Source organism: Rhinoderma darwinii, chromosome 1 (genome assembly GCF_050947455.1).
Source record: "Rhinoderma darwinii isolate aRhiDar2 chromosome 1, aRhiDar2.hap1, whole genome shotgun sequence".
Taxonomy (NCBI): Eukaryota; Metazoa; Chordata; class Amphibia; order Anura; family Rhinodermatidae; genus Rhinoderma; species Rhinoderma darwinii.
This window is the reverse complement of record NC_134687.1, coordinates 479,581,949-479,608,209: the sequence shown is the minus strand read 5'-3', so window position 1 is coordinate 479,608,209 and position 26,261 is coordinate 479,581,949. Positions and strand designations below refer to the sequence as shown.

The 26,261-nt window shown below is 42.0% G+C and overlaps 1 protein-coding gene across 2 annotated transcripts in view; it reads left to right on the top strand.

The window, feature by feature from the left end:
• Positions 1 to 26,261, top strand: part of CFAP251 (cilia and flagella associated protein 251) — an 89,943-nt gene that overhangs the window by 22,931 nt on the left and 40,751 nt on the right. For both annotated transcript variants that reach the window (XM_075834285.1, XM_075834278.1), the window contains exons 5-11: positions 15,782 to 15,891; positions 17,707 to 17,815; positions 17,900 to 17,980; positions 18,473 to 18,550; positions 19,020 to 19,064; positions 20,690 to 20,907; positions 23,846 to 24,040. In XM_075834285.1, the coding sequence (XP_075690400.1) occupies positions 15,782 to 15,891; positions 17,707 to 17,815; positions 17,900 to 17,980; positions 18,473 to 18,550; positions 19,020 to 19,064; positions 20,690 to 20,907; positions 23,846 to 24,040 (836 nt within the window). The remainder of the gene's footprint in view (positions 1 to 15,781; positions 15,892 to 17,706; positions 17,816 to 17,899; positions 17,981 to 18,472; positions 18,551 to 19,019; positions 19,065 to 20,689; positions 20,908 to 23,845; positions 24,041 to 26,261) is intronic.

Genomic DNA, 26,261 nt, shown 5'->3' with positions numbered 1-26,261 from the left:
TAGCAAATTAATGTTAGTTTTTGTATGATTAAAAGTTAAACAATTTTATATTTTCTGTCTGAATTCCGCACGTTTTTCAAGATCTCTGCTTGCTTTTTACTTAGTAGGAAGCTTCATTGTTTTCTTCCAGTGGATACAAATCTGTCCATGGTCATGTGATGTACACACAGGTGCTGGGATTGTTCGAAGACACAGCTCTGATACACATACTGTAAGGCCTCATTTACACGAGCGTGTGCGTTTTGCGCGCGCAAAAAATGCAGCGTTTTGCGTGCGCAAAAGGCACTTGACAGCTCCGTGTGTCATCCGTGTATGATGCGCGGCTGCGTGATTTTCGCGCAGCCGCCATCATAGAGATGAGGCTTGTCAACGTCAGTCACTGTCCATGGTGCTGAAAGAGTTAACTGATCGGCAGTAACTCTTTCAGCACCCTCGACAGTGCATTCCGATCACCATATCGAGTAACCTGTAGAAAAAAAAAGAGGTTCGTACTTACCGAGAACTTCCCGGCCGTTGCCTTGGTGACGCGTCCTTGGTGACGCGCCTCTCTTGACATCTGGCCCCACCTCCCTGGATGACGCGGCAGTCCATGTGACCGCTGCAGCCTGTGCTTGGCTTGTGATTGGCTGCAGCTGTCACTTGGACTGAATTGTCATCCCGGGAGGTCAGACTGGAGGAAGAAGCCGGGAGTTATCAGTAAGTCAGAACTTTTTTTTTTTTTTACACGTTCACGTATATTGTGATCGGAAGTCACTGTCCAGGGTGCTGAAACAGTTTAACTCTTTCAGCACCCTGCACAGTGACTGTCTCCTGCCGGGTTCGGTCAAAACGAGTTCGGCCGAACCCGGTAAAGGTCGGTTCGCTCATGTGTAAGACACTCCGTTCGGATGTTTGTAAACAGAAAAGCACGTGGTGCTTTTCTGTTTACATTCAGTTTGACAGCTCTTGCGCGAATCACGCAGTTCGCACGGAAGTGCTTCCGTGCGACCTTCGTGGTTTTCACGCACCCATTGACTTCAATGGGTGCGTGATGCGCGAAAACCTCAGAATTTTAGAACATGTCGTGAGTTTTACGCAACGCACTCGCGCTGCTCAAAATTCACGCATCGTCTGCACTGCCCCATAGAGTAATATAGGTGCGTACGACACGCGTGAAAAGCACGCGCGTCGTACGCGCGTATATTACGCTCGTGTAAATGAGGCCTAACTGTCATGATCCCAATACCTGTGTGTCCATCACATGACCATGGACAGAACTTTATCCACTGGAAGTAAACAATGAAGGTTCCTACTGAAAACCGTGAGGAATTAATACAGAAAGTATATTGGAAAATTTTTATAACTTTTAATTATACAAACAACAACATTCATTTGCTGAAACCGGACAACCGCTTTAATTATTAGAACATGTTCTTATAACACATATTTTAGTCCTTCTTGAAGATAATAACCTATCTCTGTATACCATTGATGGTCACACTGTCGCATCTTGTTGATTGAGGTGCATTCATTTGGTATTGCTTTATTCACTTTCCACTATAGTCTTCACTTAGTGAGGCCCCATGCACACGACCGTAAAAAACCTCAGTTTTTGCGGACTGCAATTGCGGGCCACAATAATGGACCCATTCACTTTCATTGAACGCGGACACCTTTCCGTAGCGCTACGGATGGGTGTCCGTGCCGTAGCACCGTGCCGGAAATTATGGAGCATGTCCTATGTTTCGTATTTTACGGGCCGTGCTCCTATACTTTGTATGGGAGCACGGCCCGAAAATGCGGATGGCTGTCGGCGGCCGGCCGTGCCCGCAATTGCGGGCCGTGATTGCGGGCACGGTCGTGTGTATGGGGCCTGAATGAACTATTGACCTCATTTTAAAAAAAATGTCTAACAGAAAAGTTGCCTATTGCAACCAATCACAGGGCAGCTTTCATTTTTCTAGTACAGTTTAAGAAATAGAAGCTGAGCTCTGATTGGTTGCTATTGGCAAATATATATATTTTTTTTGATAAATGAGGCCTTATGTGTTGTTCGGATTTGCTCTTTGCTGAGCAGTGGCATGAATATGTTTAGATAATTATTTATTAACCCCTTAACGACGCAGCCTTGTTTTGGCCTTAAAGAGAACCTTTCACCTCCCCAAACATGTGCAGCTGAGTGCAGAATGTTATAGGAAAGGCTTCACAAACCCTGTCTCACGTAAAATAATTTTTCTAACTCCCTCCGTTATTTACATATCGGTGCCGTTATATTTGGCGCCCGATATGTAAATAAGCCCCTGAACAGTCAATGGGGCGTTTCTAACTAACTAAAAGGCAAGTGGGCGTGATGTCTCCACTCTGTAACTGTCTAATCAGCTGCAGACAGTGTCAGGGCGGCTTGCGCTATGTTCCCTCCCACGAGAACACACACAGACTTGGTGTTTGTGCTGCAGATAGCGTGCGCCCGCCCTCACGCATGCGCGCATGGCCGTTTGCTCGCACATCGACGTCACCACTCCCGTCGCCACGGAACGAGAAGAGACGAGGAGAAGAAGCAGAGACGAGGGGAAGAAGGAGACGAGGAGGAGATCTACTTACATCCGTCGATATGCGCACGAACGGCCGTGTGCGCACCCACTCTATCTGCAGCACAAACACCAAGTCTGTGTGTGTTCTCGCGGGAGAGAACACAGCGCTAGCCACCCTGACACTGTCCGCAGCTGATTGGACAGTGTCAGAGCGGAAACATCACGCCTCCTTGCCTTTTAGTTAGTTAGAAACGCCCCATTGACTGTTCAGGGGCTTATTTACATATCGGGTGCCAAATATAACGGCACTGATATATAAATAACGGAGGGCGTTAGAAAAATAATTTTACGTGAGACAGGGTTTGTGAAGCCTGTGAAGTGAAGTGAAGTACTTCCGTGTGGTGCGTGTGATTTTCAGGCACCCATTGACTTCAATGGGTGCGTGATGCGCAAAAAACGCCGAAATATAGAACATGTCGAGAGTTTTACGCAGCGGACTCAGGCTGCGCAAAACTCACGGACAGTCTGCACAGCCCCATAGACTTTCATAGGTCCGTGCGACCCGCGTGAAAACCACGCGGGCTTCATGGACGCAAATCACGTTCGTGTGAATCCCCCCTAAGGCTCAGAGCCCATATTTTTAAATCTGACATATTTCACTTTATGTGGTAATAACTTCGGAATGCTTAAACCAATCCAAGCGATTCTGAGATTGTTTTCTCAATAGACATTGGGCTTTATGTTAGTGGTAAAATTTGGTCGATATATTCAGTGTTTATTAGTGAAAAATTGCAAAATTTAGAGAAAGTTTAGAAAAAAACGCATTTTTCAGAATTTAAATGCATCTGCTTGTAAAACAAACGGTTATACCACCCAAAATAGTTACTAGTTCACATTTCCCATATGTCTACTTTAGATTGGCATCGTTTTTTGAACATTCTTTTATTTTTCTTGGACGTTACAAGGCTTAGAACATAAACAGCAATTTCTCATATTTTTAATAAAATTTCAAAAGCCTTTTTTTAAGGTACCTGTTCAGTTCTAAAGTGGCTTTGAGGGGCCTATGTATTAGAAACCCCCATAAAACACACCATTTTAAAAACTAGACCCCCTCAAAGTATTCAAAACAGCATTTAGAAAGTTTTTTTTAACCCTTTAGGCATTTGACAGGAATTAAAGCAAAGTGGAGGTGAAATTTGCAAATTTAATTTTTCTTTACTGAATTTAAATTTTACTACATTTTTTTCTGTAACACAGAAGGTTTTACTAGAGAAACACTACTAATTATGCATTGTCCATATTATGCAGTTTTTAGAAATGTCCCACATGTGGCTTTTATGTGCTCGTGGACTAAAACACAAGCCCCAGAAGCAAAGAAGCACCTAGTGCATTTCGGGGCCTCTTTTTTTATTAGAATATATTTTAGGCAGCATGCCAGGTTTGAAGAGGTGTTGAGGTGCCAAAACAGTAGAAATCCCCAAAAAGTGACCCCATTTTGGAAACTACACCCCTCAAGGAATTCATTTATGGGTGTTGTGACCATTTAGACCCCACAGTTTTTTCACAGAATTTATTTGAATTGGGCTGTGAATTAAAAAATGTTTTTTAATTTTTACCAATAAGATGTCGTTTTGGCTCAAAACGTAAAAGAAATAAAATACCCCATTTTGTTGCCCAATTTGTCCTGAGTGCGGTAATACCCCATTTGGGGTGATAAACTGCAGTCTGGGCCCATGGGAGGGCACAGAAGGAAAGGAGCGCTATATATTCTTTGGAGTCCAGATTTTGCTGGATTGGTTTTCGGGTGCCATGTCGCATTTGCAGAGCCCCAGAGGTATCAAAGCAATGGAAACCCACCAAAAGTGACCCGTTTTTTTTATTATTTTTTTAAATTTAGTTTTTATTGAATTTTTTACTATGACATAAACAGAGAATGTATGCATCAGTTTAGTCAACATGGCTACAAAAGCAGTATTACTCATAATTAACATTATAAAGCATACAATGCAATATATGAAAACGAAGAATAAGGAACAAAGAAAATAACATTCATGGCTGCTTACACATGTAGTTAGACAGAGAAAAAGGATTGTATGTCCTATAATCAGGCACATAAATTTATACAAATGGTCAGGTCGGTAGAGTCTCACATCAAAGAGTGAAAGGCCCTGAAGAGAAGAACATGGGGGAACAGGTCTCTCCAGAGCTTATGATATGTTGGCTCGTATAGTTATACATGAGAATCACATAAATAAATAGGTCCGCATTTAATTACACAGAATTACATATATAAACGGAGGGTGAAACATTTAAAGAGGCTCTGTCACCAGATTTTGCAACCCCTATCTGCTATTGCAGCAGATAGGCGCTGCAATGTAGATTACAGTAACGTTTTTATTTTTAAAAAACGAGCATTTTTGGCCAAGTTATGACCATTTTTGTAGTTATGCAAATGAGGCTTGCAAAAGTCCAAGTGGGTGTGTTTAAAAGTAAAAGTCCAAGTGGGCGTGTATTATGTGCGTACATCGGGGCGTTTTTAATACTTTTACTAGCTGGGCGCTCTGAAGAGAAGTATCATCCACTTCTCTTCAGAACGCCCAGCTTCTGCCAGATCACGCTGTGACGTCACTCACAGGTCCTGCATCGTGTCGGCCACATCGGCACCAGAGGCTACAGTTGATTCTGCAGCAGCATCAGCGTTTGCAGGTAAGTAGCTACATCGACTTACCTGCTAACGCCGATGCTGCTGCAGAATCAACTGTAGCCTCTGGTGCCGATGTGGCCGACACGATGCAGGACCTGTGAGTGACGTCACAGATCTGCACTGCCAGAAGCTGGGCGTTCTGAAGAGAAGTGGATGATACTTCTCTTCAGAGCGCCCAGCTAGTAAAAGTATTAAAAACGCCCCGATGTACGCACATAATACACGCCCACTTGGACTTTTACTTTTAAACACACCCACTTGGACTTTTGCAAGCCTCATTTGCATAACTACAAAAATGGTCATAACTTGGCCAAAAATGCTCGTTTTTTAAAAATAAAAACGTTACTGTAATCTACATTGCAGCGCCTATCTGCTGCAATAGCAGATAGGGGTTGCAAAATCTGGTGACAGAGCCTCTTTAAGTTGAGGTAATAGCAGGCACAGAAGCTCCCGATGTCACACCATGTGGACCAATGACTTGTAAATTTGCCTACAGAATTAAGCCGAATCGCCACTATTTTTTCCATGGTGTAGTTGAAATTAACCAGATTAATCAGGTCTGCTACCGTCAGGGGAACATGGGATTTCCATGTCCGAGCAATGAGTAATCTAGCTGCAAAAATTATATGACCTACTACATAACGTAAATCCTGTGGAATTTCGCAAAGACCAATTAAACAAAGGGGTAGGGCCGGGGACAAGGAAACATTGAAATTAATTACTTTGCCAATAAAAGCAAATGTGGCTGTCCAAAAGGATAATACTAACAGGCAATCTCGCAAACCGAGCAATACCCCAAATTGTGCCAATGGTCACAGTGACTGATATAATAAACCAGAAAGAGAAGAATAGTCACGACCAAGTATTTGCAAAATTACAAACAATCTTTATTTCAGTCAAAAGTACACAGAAAAAACACATTACAACTATACACAGTAAAAAGAATGAACCCTCATAAAGAGATGGAATCCGAACATGAAAGCAGCCTGGTCCCCTAGATGTTTAAAATGGTCACAAGATCCCACAAAGAGCATAAATCAATATTTTTAGGCAGGTGTTAAGCATAGTACATTTGCACAGATAGATACCTAATAAAATACATGCAAAGTGCAGTCAAAGGCACTCCCCTCCCGGTCCTGATCTCATGCTCATTTTCCACTACGTAGGTGTAGGTATACTGCTCACTATTTTGCCTTTGACTGCACTTTGCATGTATTTTATTAGGTATCTATCTGGGCAAATGTACTATGCTTAACACCTGCCTAAAAATATTGATTTATGCTCTTTGTGGGATCTTGTGACCATTTTAAACATCTGGGGGACCAGGCTGCTTTCATGTTCGGATTCCATCTCTTTATGAGGGTTCATTCTTTTTACTGTGTATAGTTGTAATGTGTTTTTTCTGTGTACTTTTGACTGAAATAAAGATTGTTTGTAATTTTGCAAATACTTGGTCGTGACTATTCTTCTCTTTCTGGTTTAACAGGCAATCTCACCAAACATGTAGGTAATCTCCTACTTTACCGCATCCCCTCTAACACAAGGGAGAGAATGATAGGTTAATTCTAGCAATTTGAGAGGGTGTTCTATACCATCTAAGTAAAATTTTATGAGCAGTTTCCCAATGACTAGCACCTTTGGAGATTTTTTTAACCCAATGAATTGCAGAATACCAGTCTTGAAGAGAAATATTAAGGGCTAAATCTGTTTAGAATTTCTGAAGGTAGACCGGTTTTACCAATGTGTGAGGGTGTGTAACATTAGAGTAAAATAAAGAGATCCCCTCAAGCTTTGAATGTATACTGGTAAAGAATGTAAAGGCACTAGAGGGGAACATCGGGGTATCCAATCGTACTGTAAGATATGTCGGATTTGCAAATATTTATAAAAATCCTGTTTGGGTAAATTGTGCTGTTGCATTAAAGTCTGAAATGAGAGTACTGATGTGGAATCATAAAGGGAACCAATTTTAAGTATCCCCGCCTGCTCCCAACCATCAAAATTAAGATCAGGGGAATATGAATAAAGATAACGGAGTGGTAGCTGGGTCAACTGTATACATTCTGATGTAGGTGTAGACACTGTAAGATATTTCCAGGCAGTGAGTGATGCTGTAATTGAAGGGATACACTTATGTATTACGTTGTGCCCGGGTTTGTCAAGTGACAAGAGAGAGATGAGAGGAAACCCAGTGGCCACTCTTTCAATTTCCACCCATCGAAGGTTATTATGGGCTATCCACCATTGCTTTAAATGAGTGAGAATTGTGGAATAATAACATTTTTTGACATCGGGAACTCCCATGCCCCCGGATGCCCAAGGTCTAACCATAGTAGTAAATCTTATTCGAGGCTTTCTCCCAGCCCAAATAAAATTTGTAAGGATTCTCTGTAGTTTGGCCAGGTAAGTATTTGCAACTGGTATTACCACAGTACGGAATATATACAGTATAACAGGGAGAACCATCATTTTGACAATGGCTATCTTACCTGCCCAGGAAATCATGGGTTTAGAGAAACTATCCAATAGTTTGGTAACATTGGGGAGTAAAGGTAAATAATTTTTGGTAAATAAAGCTGAGCTTGGGCTTGTGAATGAGACACCCAGGTAAGTAATATGATTATCCTGCCATTTAAAAGGAAATGTATCAAGTAGTGCTGCTTTATCTCGCGGATTAACCCTTATATTTAAGATCTGAGATTTGGACGAGTTCACCTTGTAATAAGAAACCCTACCAAATTTAGAGATAGATTCCTGAATGGCAGGCAAGGAATTCAGAGGTTGGAAAATTGACAGCAAAACATCGTCCGCATAAAGTCCAATTTTGTGGACTGAAGGGCCTACTTGAATACCAGTTATATCAGGGTTAGTGCGGATCAAAAGTGACCCGATTTTTGAAACTACACCCCTCAAGGAATTCATTTATGGGTGTAGTGACCATATAGTTTGTGTAGTGACCACAGTTTTTTCACAGAATTTATTTGAATTGGGCTGTAAATTTAAAAAAAATGCAATTTTTTCCAACAAGATGTAGTTTTGGCTAAAAATGTCTTATTTTCACAAGAAATAAAATACCCCATTTTGTTGCCCAATTTGTCCTGAGTGGTGATAAACTGCCATTTGGGCCCATGGGAGGGCTCAGAAGGAAAGGACCACCATTTGACCTACTAGAGCTTTTCTGACGCTAAGTCATGTATGCAGAAGCCCCTGAGGTACCAGTACAGTTGAAACCTCCGAGAAGTGACCCCATTTTAAAAACTACACCCCTTAAGACATTGATCTAGAGGTGTAGTGAGTATTTTGACCCCGCAGGTACTGTGTAAAAGATAATGCGCAGCAGATGGTGCAGAGTGAGATTTGCATTTATATATATATATATATATATATATATATATATGCCTTGTCAGTGTCTGATATATTGTGCCAAGCATGTGCCACCGGAGATATACACCCCATAAACTGTAATGTGGGTTCTCTCGGGTATGGCAATACCCTACATGTGGCTGTTATCTGCTGCCTAGGCACACGGCACGGCTGAGAAGGAAAGGATCACCATTTGGCCTACTGGAGCTTTTCTGGTGCTAAGTCATGTATGCAGAAGCCCCTGAGGTACCAGTACAGTTGAAACCCCCGTGAAGTGACCCCATTTTAAAAACTACACCCCTTAAGACATTCATCTAGAGGTGTAGTGAGCATTTTGACCCCACAGGTACTGTGTAAAAGATAATGCGCAGCAGATGGTGCAGAGTGAGATTTGCCATTTTCTATATATATATATGCCATGTCAGTGTCCGATATATTGTGCCCAGCATGTGCCACCGGAGATATACACCCCATAAACTGTAATGTGGGTTCTCCCGGGTACGGCAATACCCTACATGTGGCTGTTATCTGCTGCCTTGGCACCCGGCAGGGCTCAGAAGTGAAAGATGAGGGGAATAAGCTGTGCGCAGTGCATCAGGGTAAATTAAAATCAAGGGATGTATGATAAATTCTAAAACAATCTTTCATACAGAGCCCTGGTTTTTTGGGACACGTATCGCATTGATATAGTGTGTCCTTCCTTATCCCCCTCTTTGAGCAGACACTGCACCTCTTTTGACTTTTTCCCATCTTGCCAGTTTGGGGAACTTCTCCTGGAAAAGGTTGCCCTGGTACTATGCGTGTGGGCTCGCTTCCAGAAGTACTGGGTGCCCCCCTTCCTGTTCCCTAAAGATTAGGTTCTTGATAAACACCTCTTGAAATTCCAGCAAAGTTCCCCTCTGGCCTGTACATCGACATAGCATGTACGCATTGTACAATGCCATCTGTATGATGTGCACGGCCAGCTTCTCACACCTCGTTTTACGCATGGCGCTGTAGGGCTTCAGGACTTGATCTGACAAGTCCACCCCTCCCATGTACCTATTGTAGTCCAGGATGCAGTCTGGTTTGGGGGGTCTCTGTACTGGTACCTCATACAGGTATATTGGTACTAGTGTGGCCATGTATTGCTCTCACCCCTTCTGAGTGTTTGCCCAAGCAGAGTCTTAGGGAGGCCTCTCAGATTTCTTCTAGCAGTGCCGCATGCTGCAGGACTTCTGGAAGTGAGGCACTTGAAGAGTGGGACGCTGGTATAAAAATGATCCAGGTAGAGTTGGTAACCCTGGTCCAGCTGTGGGTGCACCAAATACCACACAATTTTTGCATTAATTCCCAGTAAGGGGGGGCATTCTGGGGGCTGAATACTGCTGTCCTTCCCTTCATATATTCTAAATTTGTAGGTATACCCTGATGCACTCTCGCACAGCTTATACATTTTCACGCCATACCTTGCCCTCTTACTCTGCAGGTACTGGCGGAATTGAAGCCTCCCTTTAAAATGTACCAGGGACTCCTCAACAGAAATATACTTCTCGGGGGTGTATGCTTGAGCAAACCGGGCACTGAAATGGTCTAATAGGGGTCTCAGTTTATACAAACGGTCAAAACTGGGGTCATCTCAGGGTGGACACTGCTCATTATCAGCATAATGTAAGAAGTGAAGTATTGTCTCATAACGCATCCTGGACATGGCCATACAGTACATCGGGGTGTGGTATAACATGTCTGTACTCCAGTAGGTCTTAATGGACGCCTTTTTCACAAGCCCCATGTTCAAGAGCAGTCCCCAGAACTTGCCCATCTCTGCTGCGTCTACAGGAGTCCACCTGTGGGATTGGGCATAAAATGATGTGGGGTTCTTTGTTATATTCTGTTGGGCATATGAATTTGTCTGGGACACCATAAGCTCTATAAATTCATCCGTGAAAGAGAACTTGAAAAAGTCCATCTCACTGAGCCCTGCCGTGTTAAATTTTATCCCTGGGCTGCCAGTGTACTCAGGGATTTGGGGCTCGTAATTGTCTGGTGTGGTGGTCCAAATGGGGTCACTTCGCTCGGAAGTTTCAACTGTTGTGGGGTCACTTCTCTCAGGGGTTTCAACTGTTGCGGGGTCACTTCTCTGAGGGGTTTCAACTGTGGTGGAGGTCCTGGGGCGTCTCCTAGGGGGTCCCTCCTCTTCATCACTGGATGAGGAGGTTGATAAATAAAAGAGAGTCTCGCCATCTGACGAGTCCGTGTCAGAGGCAAGAAACGCATAGGCCTCTTCAAGAGAAAATTACCTTTGGGACATATTTTATTATTTATGTGTCACGCGTGTAAATTGTGTGCTTAGACACGTGTATACAGCAAAATGTGTTCTCTTGAACAGTACTTTTATTAGTACTTTTATTAGCACTGGTACAAGCAATAGACTGCTACCTAAAACTTTTTGGGGGGTTTTTATAGAACGATTCCCTGACACTAACAAACGCTAATACTGGCTGAGATGCTGCAGCTAACTAAATATCGAAACTTTTTTTTTATACATATATATTTTTATATTTTTTTTTTTGTTTTTTTTGTTTTATAGAACGAATGGACTTCCCTGACACTAAGGGGGGATTCACACGAGCGTGTATTCGGTCCGTGCGGGCCGCGTGGTTTTCACGCGGCACGCATGGACCAATACAAGTCTATGGGGCAGTACAGACAGTCCGTGCTTTTTGCGCAGCGTTTGTCTGCTGCGCAAAAAGCGCGACAGGTTCAATAACTCTGCGTATTTCGCGCATCACGCACCCATTGAAGTCAATGGGTGCGTGAAAACCACGCAGGTTGCACGGAAGCACTTCCCTGCGAACCGACTGAAACAGCGCACCAGCTGTCAAAAGGATGAATGTAAACAGAAAAGCACCACGTGCTTTTCTGTTTCCGAACATCCAAACGGAGTGTCTTTGCGATGAGCGAAGCCGGACAAGCGAACCGAACTTCACCGGGTTCGGTCGAACTCGTTTTGGCCGAACCCGGCAAAAAAATTATCGGTACGCGACGTCAGGAGATAGTCACTGTCCATGGTGCTGAAAGAGTTAAACTGTTTCAGCACCATGGACAGTGACTACCGATCCCAAAAAACATGAACCTGTAAAAAAAAACGAAGTTCTGACTTACCCATAACTCCCGGCTTCTTCCTCCAGTCTGACCTCCCGGGATGACAATTCAGTCCAAGTGACAGCTCCAGCCAATCACAGGCCAAGCACAGGCTGCAGCGGTCACATGGACTGGCGCGTCATCCAGGGAGGTGGGGCCCGATGTCAAGAGAGGCGCGTCACCAAGACGCGTCACCAAGGACGCGTCACCAAGGCAACGGCCGGGAAGTTCTCTGTAAGTACGAACTTTTTCTTTTTTTTCAACAGGTTTTTCGATATTGTGTTCAGCATTCACTGTCGAGGGTGCTGAAAGAGTTAGCTCTTTCAGCACCTTGGACAGTGACGGCCGTCGACTAGCCTCATCTCTATGATGGCGGCTGCGCGAAAATCACGCAGCCACGCATCAGACACGGATGACACACGCAGCTGTCAAATGGTTTTTGCGCGCGCAAAACGCCGCGTTGTTTGCGCGCGCAAAAACGCAACGTCCGTCTGTATCTGCCCTAAACCTAACTAGGGCGAGGTTTCCTAACACTAAACCTAACTAGATGTTATGTGAACTTCCCTGACACTAAGGCTGGGATCACACAACCTATTTTCAGACGTAAACGAGGCGTATTATGCCTCATTTTACGTCTGAAAATAGGGCTCCAATACGTCGGCAAACATCTGCCCATTCATTTGAATGGGTTTGCCGACGTACTGTGCCGAGGTACTGTGCCGACGACCTGTCATTTACGCATCGTCGTTTGACAGCTGTCAAACGACGACGCGTAAATTGACTGCCTCGGCAAAGAAGTGCAGGACACTTCTTTGCAACGTAATTTGAGCCGTTCTTCATTGAAGTCAATGAAGAGCAGCTCAAGATTTACGAGCGTCACAGACGCCTCGCATAATGCGAGGAGGAGCTTTTACGTCTGAAACGAGGCAGCTGTTTTCTCCTGAAAACAGTCTGTCTTTTCAGACGTAAAAGCCACTCATCGTGTGCACATACCCTAAACCTAACTACGGCGACAATTCCCTGACATTAAACCTAACTAGATTATTCCGAGCTTTCCTGACGCTAAACCTAACTACGGTAACGGGTGCCTGACACTAAACCTACCTAGATTATTCCGAGCTTTCCTGACGCTAAACCTAACTACGGGGACAGGTGCCTGACATTAAACCTATCTCGATTATTCTGAGCTTTCCTGGTGCTAACAACTGATTTTATGTAAACTTCCCTGACGCTAAACCTAACTACAGTGATGGATCCCTAACGCTAAACCTAACTACGGTGACGGATTCCTGACGCTAAGGCCTTATTCACACGAACGTGTTTAATGTCCGTGATCGCTGATTTTCACGCGCGTCGCACCGACCTATGTTAGTCAATGGAGCCATTCAGACATTCCGTGATTTTCACGCAGCGTGTGTCCGCTGCGTAAAATCATTACATGTCCTATACTTGGTCGGTTTTCGCGCATCACGCACCGATTGAAGTCAATGGGTGCGTGAAAATCACGCGCAGCACACGGAAGCACTTCGCGCAACAGCAGATAAAGAAATGAAGGAAAAAATAAAAGCACTTCCTTCATTTCTTTTTCTTAACATCAAAACCGCGTGTCATAAGGATGGCATATGCGTGAAAATCACGCAGCCACGCACCATTCACTGATGACACACGTAACTGCAACGTGCGCAAAACGCTGCGTTTTTTGTGCGTGCAAAATGCACACGTTCGTGTGAATAAGGCCTAAACCTAACTAACTGTGACTGATGCTAAATTCCCTGATGCTATACCTGACGGTTCTCTGACACTAACTAACCCTAATATTAAAGTATCTGTTGACTTTCTAAACTGCCTTTTTTTTTGTTTTTATTATATTTTATAAAGAAAATAAAAAAAATAATAATCCTCAGGGACCAGGGAAATGTGGTCCTGAAGACTCAAAAGTGGTCAGTGATAGAGATCACTGACCAGAAACGTGGGTGACAAGGGGAACACAAGGACAGGAGTGGGAAGTGGAAATGATATATTTGTTATTTTTTAACTGCTCTGCTCTGACTCTCTCCACAACCGCTCTCTTCGACTAACTAACTCCAACAGAGAGCGGGTGCGGCAGGATCTGAGGTCAGAGCAGGAAATTACGTATGCGATCGCTGCTATTGGTCGGTCGTCACTAAGTAACCTATAGCAGCGATCGCCAAGGCGGGACCACTATGATTGGTCCCTGCACACTGAGCTGTGATAGCCTGCTGTCGGAAACAGCAGGCATCACAGCTCGATGAAACGCCAGCGGAAAAAGGCGATGCATTTTCCCCTGGACGTACTATTCCGGCGCTGAGCGTGAACGATGCACTTAGCGCGACGGAATAGTACGTCGCTGAGCGCAAAGGGGTTAACAGAGGCTAATTCTTGTGGAAGGAGTTTAGCACTCTATGAAAGCTGGGTAAGAACCCCTGTCAGAGCTGTAAGGCCACGTTCGGACTTGGCAGAATTGCTGTTGAATTCCGCTGCGGACAGTCCGCAGTGGAATTCTGCAGCAGCCGTTTTTTACATTTGTTTCTATACATTTTTAGGAAACTTAGTTCAGACGTTGCGGAAAATAACTGTGCGGAAATTAGGGCTGCGGTGCAGAATTTTCCCTCCGCAGCATTCACATTATGTTGCGGAGAAGCAGCGGAATTTCACTGCGGATTTCAGCCTTTGCAATGCAAAAACTGAATCTGTGGCAGGTCCGCTGTGATATCTGCAATGTCTGAATTACCTGTAATTTATGCAAATGTTGGTGCAGATTCGTTGCGTAATTGCCCCGGATCTGCACCAACATTTGCAGCGGAAAAATTCTGCCACGTGTGAACGTGGCCTAAGAGGGCCATATTGCTTGTCCATCAGCTTTCCTAGAAGAAAATGTATGTAAGAAAAATGTCCTATGTATATGCCATCATGCCCTTAGAATTTAGTGGGAAAAATGTATGCCTCAAGGGTGTCCTTTTGGCATATTTTTTTTTTTTGTATATTTTGGTATCCCACAGCACAAACTGGAGTGGAAAACCTAGCCTGCAGCACTTTTTACTACAACTGTATACAAAGAAAAACAACGCATGTCTATATGTTCGGTGGGACCGAATGTATAGACACATTACAGCATTCTTTCAGATGAAAAAGATGCATGCAAAAACAGTGTAAACACAGTCATAGGAAAAAAACAGGGTCGGATCCGATTATGTAAAATCAGGAACGTTTTTTCCAAAGCTTTTTTTTTTTTCTATGGCTTTAAATATTCTACAGAATTAGGCCCCATGCACACGAACGTAAAAATGCCCGTAATTACGGGCCGTAATTACGGCACGTTTTTACGGGCCCATGGACTTCTATTGGCCACGGGTACCTCCCCGTAATTACGACACGGGCAGGCCCCTAGAAGTCTATGGGGCTCCCGTAATTACTGGTGACTACGTGTGTGCACCCGTAATTACGGGAGCGTTGCTAGGCGACGTCAGTGAATAGTCACTGTCCAGGGTGCTGAAAGAGTTAAACAATTGGCAGTAACTCTTTCAGCACCCTGGACAGAAACTACCGATCACAATATAGATCAACCTGTAAAAAAAAAAAGACGTTCATACTTACCCAGAACTCCCTGCTTCTTCCTCCAGTCCGGCCTCCTGGGATAACGTTTCAACCCATGTGACCGCTGCAGCCAGTCATCCAGGGAGGTCGGGCTGGATGTCGAAAGAGGGACCAAGACAACGGCCGGGTAAGTATGAATTTCTTTTATTTTTACTGCGGAAAGGGCTGTCCCTTCTCTTTATCCTGCACTGATAGAGAGAAGGGCTGCCGATTAGTGCAGTGCAATTTTGCAGCGAAAACGTGCCTGTAAATACGGGTGAAATACGGGTGGCACTGGACCCGTATTTACTGCCACGGGTCCGTAAATACTGGTGCAAAACGGGTCGAATACGTGTAACCAAGGACCCGTATTTACGCCAGTATTTACGGGAGGAAAAAAATACGTTCGTGTGCATGAGGCCTTAGAGAGGGTTTTTATAGTTCTTGAACTTCTGTATTGCTATGATTGTACATATCTGTGTTCTAGGGTCACTGTAGCTGCATTTCCTGTTTGTGTGTTAGTGAGGACAGACGATGGATTGCTACAGGTGACCAAGGACCAGAAAGTGTCATCATCGTATGGGATTCATTTTCAGGGTAAGTGGAGTTGTTTTGAATGTACATTTAACACTAAATAAACTGAATTTCTGCAGAGCTCATTGGAAAGTCCATATTACGTTCTTTAAAAAATAAGAAAAGCTACAATTTTACTTACATGTGAAACATTACTACATGGAGCATGAAAGCTATGTGAATAAATAGAGAACCCACTGTATATAATTTATATTAGATTTATTATCTACGTTCTTCTAATCAATTAAACATTTACAGAAATTCATTCCAGTAATACTTTTGTAATTATTACCGGATTAAGGTAAATAAAACGTATCAATTGTATAATGGAAAGTTATGCAATTTTCTACTAAACTTAATGGATCAATTTCTCGCGGTTTTCGAGATCTTTGTTTGCTGTCATTCAAAAGGAACTTGCACTGGTGCACGGCTTGTTAGAAGAGAGTACTGTAATGTTCTGTAACTGTAATGAGCCGTGCATCTGGGTGACCAACACAGATTTTCGATCCTGGAATTGAACAATTATGCCTCCCATCGAATGAAGCAAACAGAGATGTTGGAAACGAAGAGAACTTAATACAGAAAGTATATTAAAAAAAAATTAAAAATGTTTAATTATATAATGGTTATACTCAATTTGTTGAACCCGAAATACCCCTTTAAAGAGGACCTGTCACTTCTCCTGACTTGTCTGTTTTAGCAAATACTCCCCCAATAACAATTCTGGAACATATTTTCTAAGAACTATTTATTGTGCCGTTCCGCTGTTGTTCCTCCTAGAAATGTAGGAATAAATTGACAACTGGGTGTCACCATTCCCCTTGTCAAAGAAGCGTGTCCCACCACACTCTCATTCTGTCAGCACTGATTGTAAAATTTTACACCTCCAACTGATAACAACCAGTTGTCAACTTATTCATACATTTCTAGTAGGAATAACAGAGGAATGGCCCAACACAGAGTTCTAAGGAAGATGCTCCAGAATTGATATTTCAAGGGGAATACAATTATTTACTAAAATAGACATGTCAGGAGAGGTGATGGGTCCTCTCTTAACATACATATTATAAAATACAAGTAAAACTATGAAAACATTAGGTAAATTACACCTGTCGTCAAGTAAAAGGCAGTAAAAGGCAGCAGGAAGAATGAATATAGTAATTTCTACTTAGTTTCATCAGAGGGCACAGCACAAACAATAATGACACAGTTTTTTCTATGAATGGCCTTTATCAAGTGTTGCATAGCCAATGTGTATAATGTTCACACTTTGCAGGTTTTTTGCAGCTTTTAATGCATTTTTTTCTTTATTCAAAAGCTAGAGTAGAGTTTAAATAGAGGAGAAAAAACTTTGTATGTCTTATTTTTTATGTATCCATTCCTAGTTGTTGTTAAAAAAAGACTGCATAAAAAAATGGCATCAATTGGTGAGTGGATACGCAAGTGTGGTCAACTCTCTGTCCAAGAACAAAGTCTTGGGACCTCACATTCTCACTAATGGTGGGGTCCAGAGCTCCGACCCAACCTATCATACGTTTATAAAATGGACTATAATTCAGGATCAGCAATGCAATGTATTTACAAAGTTACTTGACTTTTTCTGTGGATTTATTCTGTATTCTATATGTAAACCGCAAATTGGTATTAAAAGGTGAACATATAGTTTAAGACATAAAGGAACTGTGAATAAATAGTATAATATGAGACAACATATGTCTTTAGTGATAGTGTCAAGACCTTTGAGTGTAAAAGTTTATACTGTTCTCCATACATGTATATATAGTGCATAACTAGCCATAGTATATCTGACTAATAAATGTTCATTTCATTCCTTTGCAGAATCCCTGTTCACACTATATTTCATAGTCATCCTCATGGCGGAGTTATTGCCATAGCTATGTCTCATAACGCTAAGTACTTGGCAACTATTGGAGGGGGTACTCTTCAGGTAGCCATTCATTATTTTTTGTGCCATTCTTATAGAGTACTTTATATATTCACTAGTCATCTGATTCAGCTTTTCTACTCTTAGAAAGTCTGCATTTGGGACTGGACATCAGGTTCTGAAAGACCCATTTGTACAGCTGAACTGAATGCACAGTTTGGCCTTCAGGTAAGACCCACATCTGATATTGTATTTTTTTATTGATAAAAGAAATTCTGGGGGCGGCCATATTGGAGCCACACACACTGCCTTCCTGTGTGTGTCAGCCTATTGTGACTACACTAATGGCCAGCGTGAAAACTGTAAAAAGATAAATAAATGTGCACGTTTTATGTGTATCGTAACAGAACAAAGTAAAAAAAACAGCAACAAATACTTTCAAAAATATATGTTTATAATAAAAATCGATTTTAAATTTATGGAATTTTCTTATATGTAAACTTTCTTTTTTTGCATTCCCTTTATGAATGTTAGCGGAATTAAAGGGGCTTTCCCACAATTAACAATTATCACCTATCCACAGGATAGGGGATAAATGTTAATTGTGGGAAAATGTATAGCCACTAGTAGTAGTAGTATTAATACCTGTTTTTTTTCTGAGAAATATAAATATTTAACATGTGCAGCTTTAAAATATAAAAACATTTTCTCTCTCTTCAGAAATACATTATATTTAATCCTGAAGTTGAGACACAACTGATCACCAACAGCGAAACTCAAGTCATATTTTATTCCTGGGTAAGTTGCAAGAGTCCAGTGTTTCTCTATGATCATTTAGGCCGGGTTCTCTTCTGCAACATTTGGTGGCCTAGAGTTGCGGCATTATCTTGATTCACACTAAACTTCAATGTTTCCCAATGGGGGAAAAAGTTTTGCAACTTTTTCCCTCATAGGAAAATACAGAGGTTGTGCATGAGTTGCCCAATAAAGCCCAATTTTACTGTGACTTGCGGGCCACCAACTGTCGTTGTGGAGTGCTAGCATAACTCTGTAGTACAAACTGTACCACAATCTTCCCAAGTTCTATAAGGTCTGTATGAAGACATGATACAACGGCATACAGCTTGTCCAATCTTGATCAACAACTAAGATGTTTGCTGAGTGGTTGCTAATGGAAACTGCACCACTTTTCTGTGTATGGGTTTTGATAAATCACGTTGTATTTATTAATGTCTTTCATTGAATTCTTTCTCAATTTGTTTAACAGGATAATTCCAGTCTGGAATATGTTGCACCTCCATTGAACGACAAGGTCAGTTCATTTTCTTCAAAGATCTGATAGTTAATTTAAACTATCACAAAATAGAGACCAATTCTTGTGGACCTGGACCCACTATTCAGTCCCTGTACAAGTGATATAGGGTGCAGTTCCATATGATCTAAAACTAAGGGGTCCAGTATATGATGACTTCGTTGGTAAGTGCCAAGTCCTTGGTGGCTTATTAGTACAGTGTCCACTTCCTGGTGACTAGTGGTAGCTTGTCCTGTCACTGGTGACTCAAAGGCAACATTTTAAGTCCCTTTCTTTCCATCCAGAGGTATAGGGGCACTTGTATAAAACTATCACAAATAATAAATGTGGTATTAAAAAAGGTACATGCACTTGTTCCATATTTATACAGCATCTGGCTTCTACTTTCCCCTCATATCCGCCATCTTCTGTGCCAAATCAACTGTTAGACTATGGTCTATGCCAGGCCAGACTGGGCACACACAAGTAAATGATGCAAAATATCCATCTTTCTCATCAGGCTGGTCACAATTTAATACGGCACATGTATGGTAAATTTTAAGCTAATTTACTGACTAAAAAATACACTTTTTATATATTACACTCCTCTTGATAAAGCCATAGGCAATACGTATGTCAAGTGCGCTGCCTAACTACAAGATAACATGTAATTGACTCGTTTCCTATTGTTCTTTTTTACTTTGGATCCTGTGAAAATCTTATGAATACAGTATCTTAGAATGATATATAGTACTACTTGGTTTGTGACGCTTTTGTTGATAATCACCAATACTTTATATAATCAGTATATTTTATATTAATTATATTGATACCCTTGCAGTCTGGCAAGTAATTTATGTGCTATTGTTGATTCTCCTTTGCGTTTTTAATGTTTTTAACATATGCTTAGCAAAAGCACATATTTTAAAATGTTCCAAAGTGCAATAAAATTGTGTTCAAATTTTGGCACAAAATATTGGTCCAAAGTAAGCCAACCAAGAGGTGGCGAAAAGACAAGAAAAGTGTCTAACATGTCTAGCAAAATACACCAAATGTACTATACAGAATGTGCCACTGTGCTACATTTGGAGCGTCTTCTGCCTGCCTGGTCTTGTTGTTCATTTTGTACAGTATATGTGTATGTACAGGCAATGGTTATTGTACATAATTTCCGTCTAGTCAAAGAAAATTTTTAGTATTTCCTCCAGTTTACTGGAAATAGCCTACATAATTGTGTGGTCTTTCATTAAGATTTCTGTAGAAAAGCAGTTATCCGATTATAAAGCCCTTGCTGTTGTCATAGCGTTGTAGAATTCAGATAAATGTCCATAACCTATATAGGAGTTTATATAGGAGTCTTGCATTGAAAGATGTCTGGAGTTTTAGAGAGCGTCATACTGGAATTTATAGAAGAGCAGATACTTTATGACCATCACCCCCCCTCCCCCGTAATTCCCTTTTATTGTACATACTATGTTGTTGTGACTGACTAAAAATTGTTATAGAACAATTCTGCATCTGCCCAGTACGACATAATTCACTGCATCCCGACTATGCATTTAATCTGAGATGAAATCTTCTGCTATATTCTCTCGCACTGTCAATATTGTATAACTTATTGTAATGCTATTATACACTTTTTGCAGACATTTAACAAAGCCGTGGGAGTTTTTAGCCAATCGGTTTTTGATTTCAGCAACGTAAGATCCTTGACAGCTACATCGGCAGGGAAACTGGTTGTCTGGGAGACCACCAATCCCCCATCGATCAGAACAAAGTCTCCCATAAAGCCACATAAAAAGAAAGCTTTAAAGTTGATGCATCTGCAGAAAGATGCCATTACTGTGCTCACTACCCATGACAGGTAATGAATTAATTTACAATCACACTATAGTAATTGCGTACATTCAGTAACCGTAACAGACACCCTGCCGTTGAGCTTTTAGAGAGTAATTTTAATTAAAAAATATTTTGCGACTTTTAAACTAGAACTACAGTGATATTTCTTTAATCAGACATCTACAGTGCCTTGCAAAAGTATTCACGACCTCAGTGTTTTTCCTGTTTTGTTGCATTACAAACTGGAATTAAAATGGATTTTTGGGGGGTTTATACCATTTGATGTACACAACATGCCTACCACTTTGAAGGTACAAAATATTTTTTTACTGTGACACAAACAATAATTAAGATAAAAACAGAGAACCTAATGTCCATAAGTATTCACCTTTGAAAGTCAATACTTTGTGGAGCCCGTTTTGCTGCTTTTACAGATGCCAGTCTCCTGGGGTATGTCTCTAGTAGTTTACCACATGTAGACACTGGGATTTTTTACCATTCTTCAAGACAAAACTGCTCCAACTCCTCTAGTTTCGATGGGTTGTGTTGGTGTACAGCGTCTTCAAGTCATGCCACAGATTGTCAATTGCATTGAGGTCTGGGCTTTGACTAGGCCATTCCAAGACATATAAACGTTTCCCCTTAAAGCATTCCATTTAGCTTCAACAGTCTATTTCGGGTCATTGTCCTGCTGAAAGGCGAATCTCCGTCCCAGTCTCAAATCTCTGGCAGACTGAAACCGGTTTTCCGCAAGAATTGCCCTGTATTTACTGTGATCTAGCTTTCCTCCAATCTTAACCAGTTTTCCATTCCCTGATGATGAAAAGCATCCCCACAGCATGATACTGGCACCACCATGTGGGAATGGAGTTGTTGGGGTGATGGGAAGTGTTGGGTTTGCATCACACATAGCTTTTCCCATAATGGCCAAAAAGTTACATTTTATTCTCATCTGACTAGAGAACCTTCTTCCATGTGTTTAGGGAGTCTGCCACAGGCTAATTGGCGAACTCAAAACGTGTTTCTTATGTTTTTCTCTAAACAAATACTTTTTTTTCTGGGCACTACTATAAGTAGTACACTCTCTGTGGACACATACTTCCATCTCCACTGTGGATCTTTGAAGCTCTTTCAGTGTTCTCGTAGGAGTCTTTCTTGAATCTCTGATTAATGCCCTCCTTGCCCGGTCTGTCAGTACTTAAAATCACTGAAAAAGGCCATACATACTCATACACCAGTTCCCAACAGGATGCAGACAAACCACAATGCTACATAGAGGGAGGTTGCTCACATGCAAAATACTGATTAACAGCCACTCTCACACCTACTATTCATCAGGGTGGCGGCTGCTTAGTATTATCATTGCACACAGATATAGCTTCTATAAGTGTGCCAGTCACACGGTTACATGTAGTGCACCATGCCAGATGCAGCCAGGCCTTGTAATGTTGGAGGAGAGTAGTGTGTCAGCACTTTGTGTGGTACACAACTTTGTCTCTGACCTGTTTGGAGAGCTCATTAGTCTTCATATTGCTTGCTTAGGCCAGTCTAAACTCTGACTTTTTGCAGCGGTACTGATTTATTTTAACTTTTGAGTGACAGCTGCAGTCCACAAGATTGCATGCAACTCAATGTATTTAATTGGATTGCAGCTGTAGCTCAATAGTTAAAATCAATTAGTAGCACTACAAAAAGTCTCAATGTAGCTCTGGCCTTAGTGGTGTTGCTTAGTGGTGTTGCAGACTCAGGAGCCTTTGAGAACAGGTGTATTTATACTGACAGGTGATCTATCATGTGACACATTGATAGCGCACAGGGGACCTTATTAAACGAATTATGTGACTTCTGAAGGTAATTGGTATTTTTTTTATTTTCAATGTTAGGGTATGTTCACACGCAAACTCAAAAACGTCTGAAAATACGGAGCTGTTTTCAAAGGAATCCTGATTTTCAGACTTTTTTGAGCAACTCGCGTTTTTCGCCGCGTTTTTTACGGCTGTTTTTTTTAGCTGTTTTTCTATAGAGTCTATGAAAAACGGCTCCAAAAATGGCCCAAGAAGTGACCTGCACTTCTTTTTCGCATCCGTTTTTTCACGCGGCCATTTTTCAAAACAGCTGCGTAAAAAAACGGCCCGTCGGAACAGAACGCCGTTTTTCCCATTGAATGGGCAGATGTTTGGAGGCATTCTGCTTCCGATTATTCGGCTGTTTTTCGGCCGTTTACGGCCCGAAAAACAGCCGAAAATAAGCCGTGTGAACATACCCTTACAATTTTGCACATTTTGCCAGGTTCATTACATAAAATCAAATTTAAAATCAATTTTAGTTCCAGGTTATAATGCAACAAAACAGGCAAAATACCCAGGGGATGAATACTTTTGCAAGGCACTGTAATAATCCAGACTGTTTGATAATCCAGCACTTGTTTCAAACATAGAACAGCAATATAATATGGAATCTCACAAAATTAGAAGCAGAAGACCAGATAGTGATAGTATAATTAGTAGTAAAAGGGTTGTCTGGGATTTTCTATTGATGGTTTAGTCTTATGATTGGCCATCAATGATTGATCAGTTGGCATTAAACTCCCAAAACCCCTACTGATCATTAGATCATGAGTGTGGCTGTGCCTGGTATTGCAGCTTAGGCCCACACATCCCTGTTCACTTAAAAGGGGCTGCGCTGCAAGGCCCAGCCACACTCTTATGGACATTGTTGTGCCTGGATAAACAATGAAGAGACCACGGTAATCAATAGAAAATCCCAGAAAAAATACTTTAACATTTTATTGGATAAAGTTGATTTTAATTCATTGACTTATTGACTTATTGAATGTATCAGGTTATTTCAACAGCCTTTGTCAGTGGGCAACAAAGCAAGTAGAGGGATTCTAGTAATGAAAAACTGTTGTTTGTACAGTACCCCAAATTGTAACTACTGCATTGCTCCACATTTTACTCCAGGTATTATGTTACTGGTGATACTAGAGGACATGTGAAATTCTACGATCAACAACTGCAGCTTGTAAATTGGTACAGCCACCTTAATCTGACACCTATCCATTCCATATCATTCTCAAAATGTCCCCCTATAGCAGCAAGTGAAAAGACAAGATACCCTGAAGATTGTTCTATCAAGGGGGATCAGTTTGCTATCAGGTGAATCATTCAGTACACTTAGCATTGGCATTTTTTTTTAATACTTGGTCATTGTTATCATGCATCTTTTTCTATAACATGTGTATAGTATATGTGTATATTTATCACTTCCAGATGAGATGGAGGAGAATCTGTCATGTGATGATCACACAGGTGCACAGCTCTACTGTAACTGTAGTGAGGTGTATATGTGTGTGTGATCATCACATGATCTGGTTAGGCTTTCATAGGCCTCATGCAGATACCATAAAGCCACAAGGCACTCAGAGCAAAGGTTCTTCTTGTATAACCCCCCCCCCCCCCCCCAAACATCTCATGGCCAACGGTCCGCAGATTTCAGCTGGATCGCTGGGTCTCCTAAGTGACCCAACAATGCAGCACTAGCAGCCAGGGGAGTCACTAAGGTCTTGAAACGCATGGGGAAATAGCCCCAATACATATACCCCCCCCCCCAAATGTGTGTGCATGTATGTACATGTGTATATATGAGACATCATATCTATAGCACTACGACCCTATAGCTATGGATAGGATTAGATACAGTGGCTCAGCAAACAGTATCACACATGATAGCATTAGATATAAGGCCCAGCAGACAGTATCACACATGATGGGATTATATACAGTGGCCGAGCAGACAGTATCACACATGATAGGATTAGATACAGTGGCTCAGCAGACAGTATCACACATGATGGGATTTGATACAATGGCCCAGCAGACAGTATCACACATTATAGGATTAGATACAGTGGCCCAGGAGACAGTATCACACATGATAGGATTAGCTACAGGGGGCTCAGGTTGCTGACATTGCGGCTCCAGCGCTGGACCCAGAAAAGGTAAGTATAAGAATTGTTTAGCTTTCGGTTGTTGGCCTACGTCGGATTAGAGGACTACTTCGATAACGGCATTTTTTTTATTCTCAATAAAAATGGTTAATCAGGGTTGTGTGGGATTTTTATTTCAATAAAATATTTTTTCTATGTCTTTGTATTTTTCTAAACTTTATTACTACCCCCTTAGTAATGGCCGCTGGCCCATTGACAGCATCCATTACTGAGGTGAGGCTTAATGTTAGACATGAAGAGGCTATCACTAACCCCCATTATTACCCCAGGAGCCACTGCCACCAGGGGTACCAGGAAGAGCCGGGTACGATCCAGTACCCGACCATCTGTAGTGATAGTTGGGCACTGGCACGGCTGCTGGCTGGTATTATTAGGCTGGTAAAGCCCAAAAACAGTGGCCCTTCCCACCCTGGTAATGCTAGGCTGCTGCTGCTATGTTGTATCTGGCTGGTTAAAAAATTGGGGGAACCCCACATCATTCTTTACAATTATTTTTTATAATGACGTGGGGTCCCCCCAATATTTCATAAACAGCCAGATACAACATAGCGGCAGCAGGCTAGCATTACCAGGGTGGGAAGGGCCACTGTGTTTGGCCTTTCCCAGCCTAATAATAACAGCCTGCGGCCCGCCCCAATGCCCGACCATCACTACAAATGGTCGGGTACTGGATCATAGGATCATACCCGGTTCTTCCCGGCACCCCTGGTGGTGGTGGGTACCGGGGGTAATAATGGGGGTTAGAGTTAGCCTCTGCAGCGGCTAACACTAAGCCCCGCCTTAGTAATGGATGCTGTCAATCAGCCAGCAGCTATTAATAAGGCGGTGGTAATAAAGTTTAAAAAAAATACAAAGACATAGAAAAAACAGGTTTATTGAAACAAAAAAAACACACACAATCCTCATTAACCATTTTATTGATAATAAAATAAGCTGTCATCGAATCCAATGTAGTCCAATGACCGAACCTTCAAAAAAACACAAACACAAAAAAATTTTTTTGTATGGGCCTGTTCACATCAGCACTGCCCTTCCGTCGGAGGTTTCCGTCAGGTAACCCCTCAACGGAAAGACAAACTGAAACCTCAGCTTCCGTCTCCCTCACCATTGATCTCCATGGTGACGGAAATGTTGCTAAAGGTTTCTGTTTGTCACCGTTGTGACAGGGTTTCGTTGTTTTGACGGAATCAAAGTGTATGTGGCGGCAAGCGTTGCAGGGTCGCAATAAAATTGTCCATAACTTGCACTAAAACTTTACTGTTTCCCAATGGGAAAAAAATCACAAGCCAACTTGCCACCACTGAAACAAATCCGACCACATTTATCCTATAGGTAATTAGGTATTACGGTAAGACAGCAATTTCTCTGTG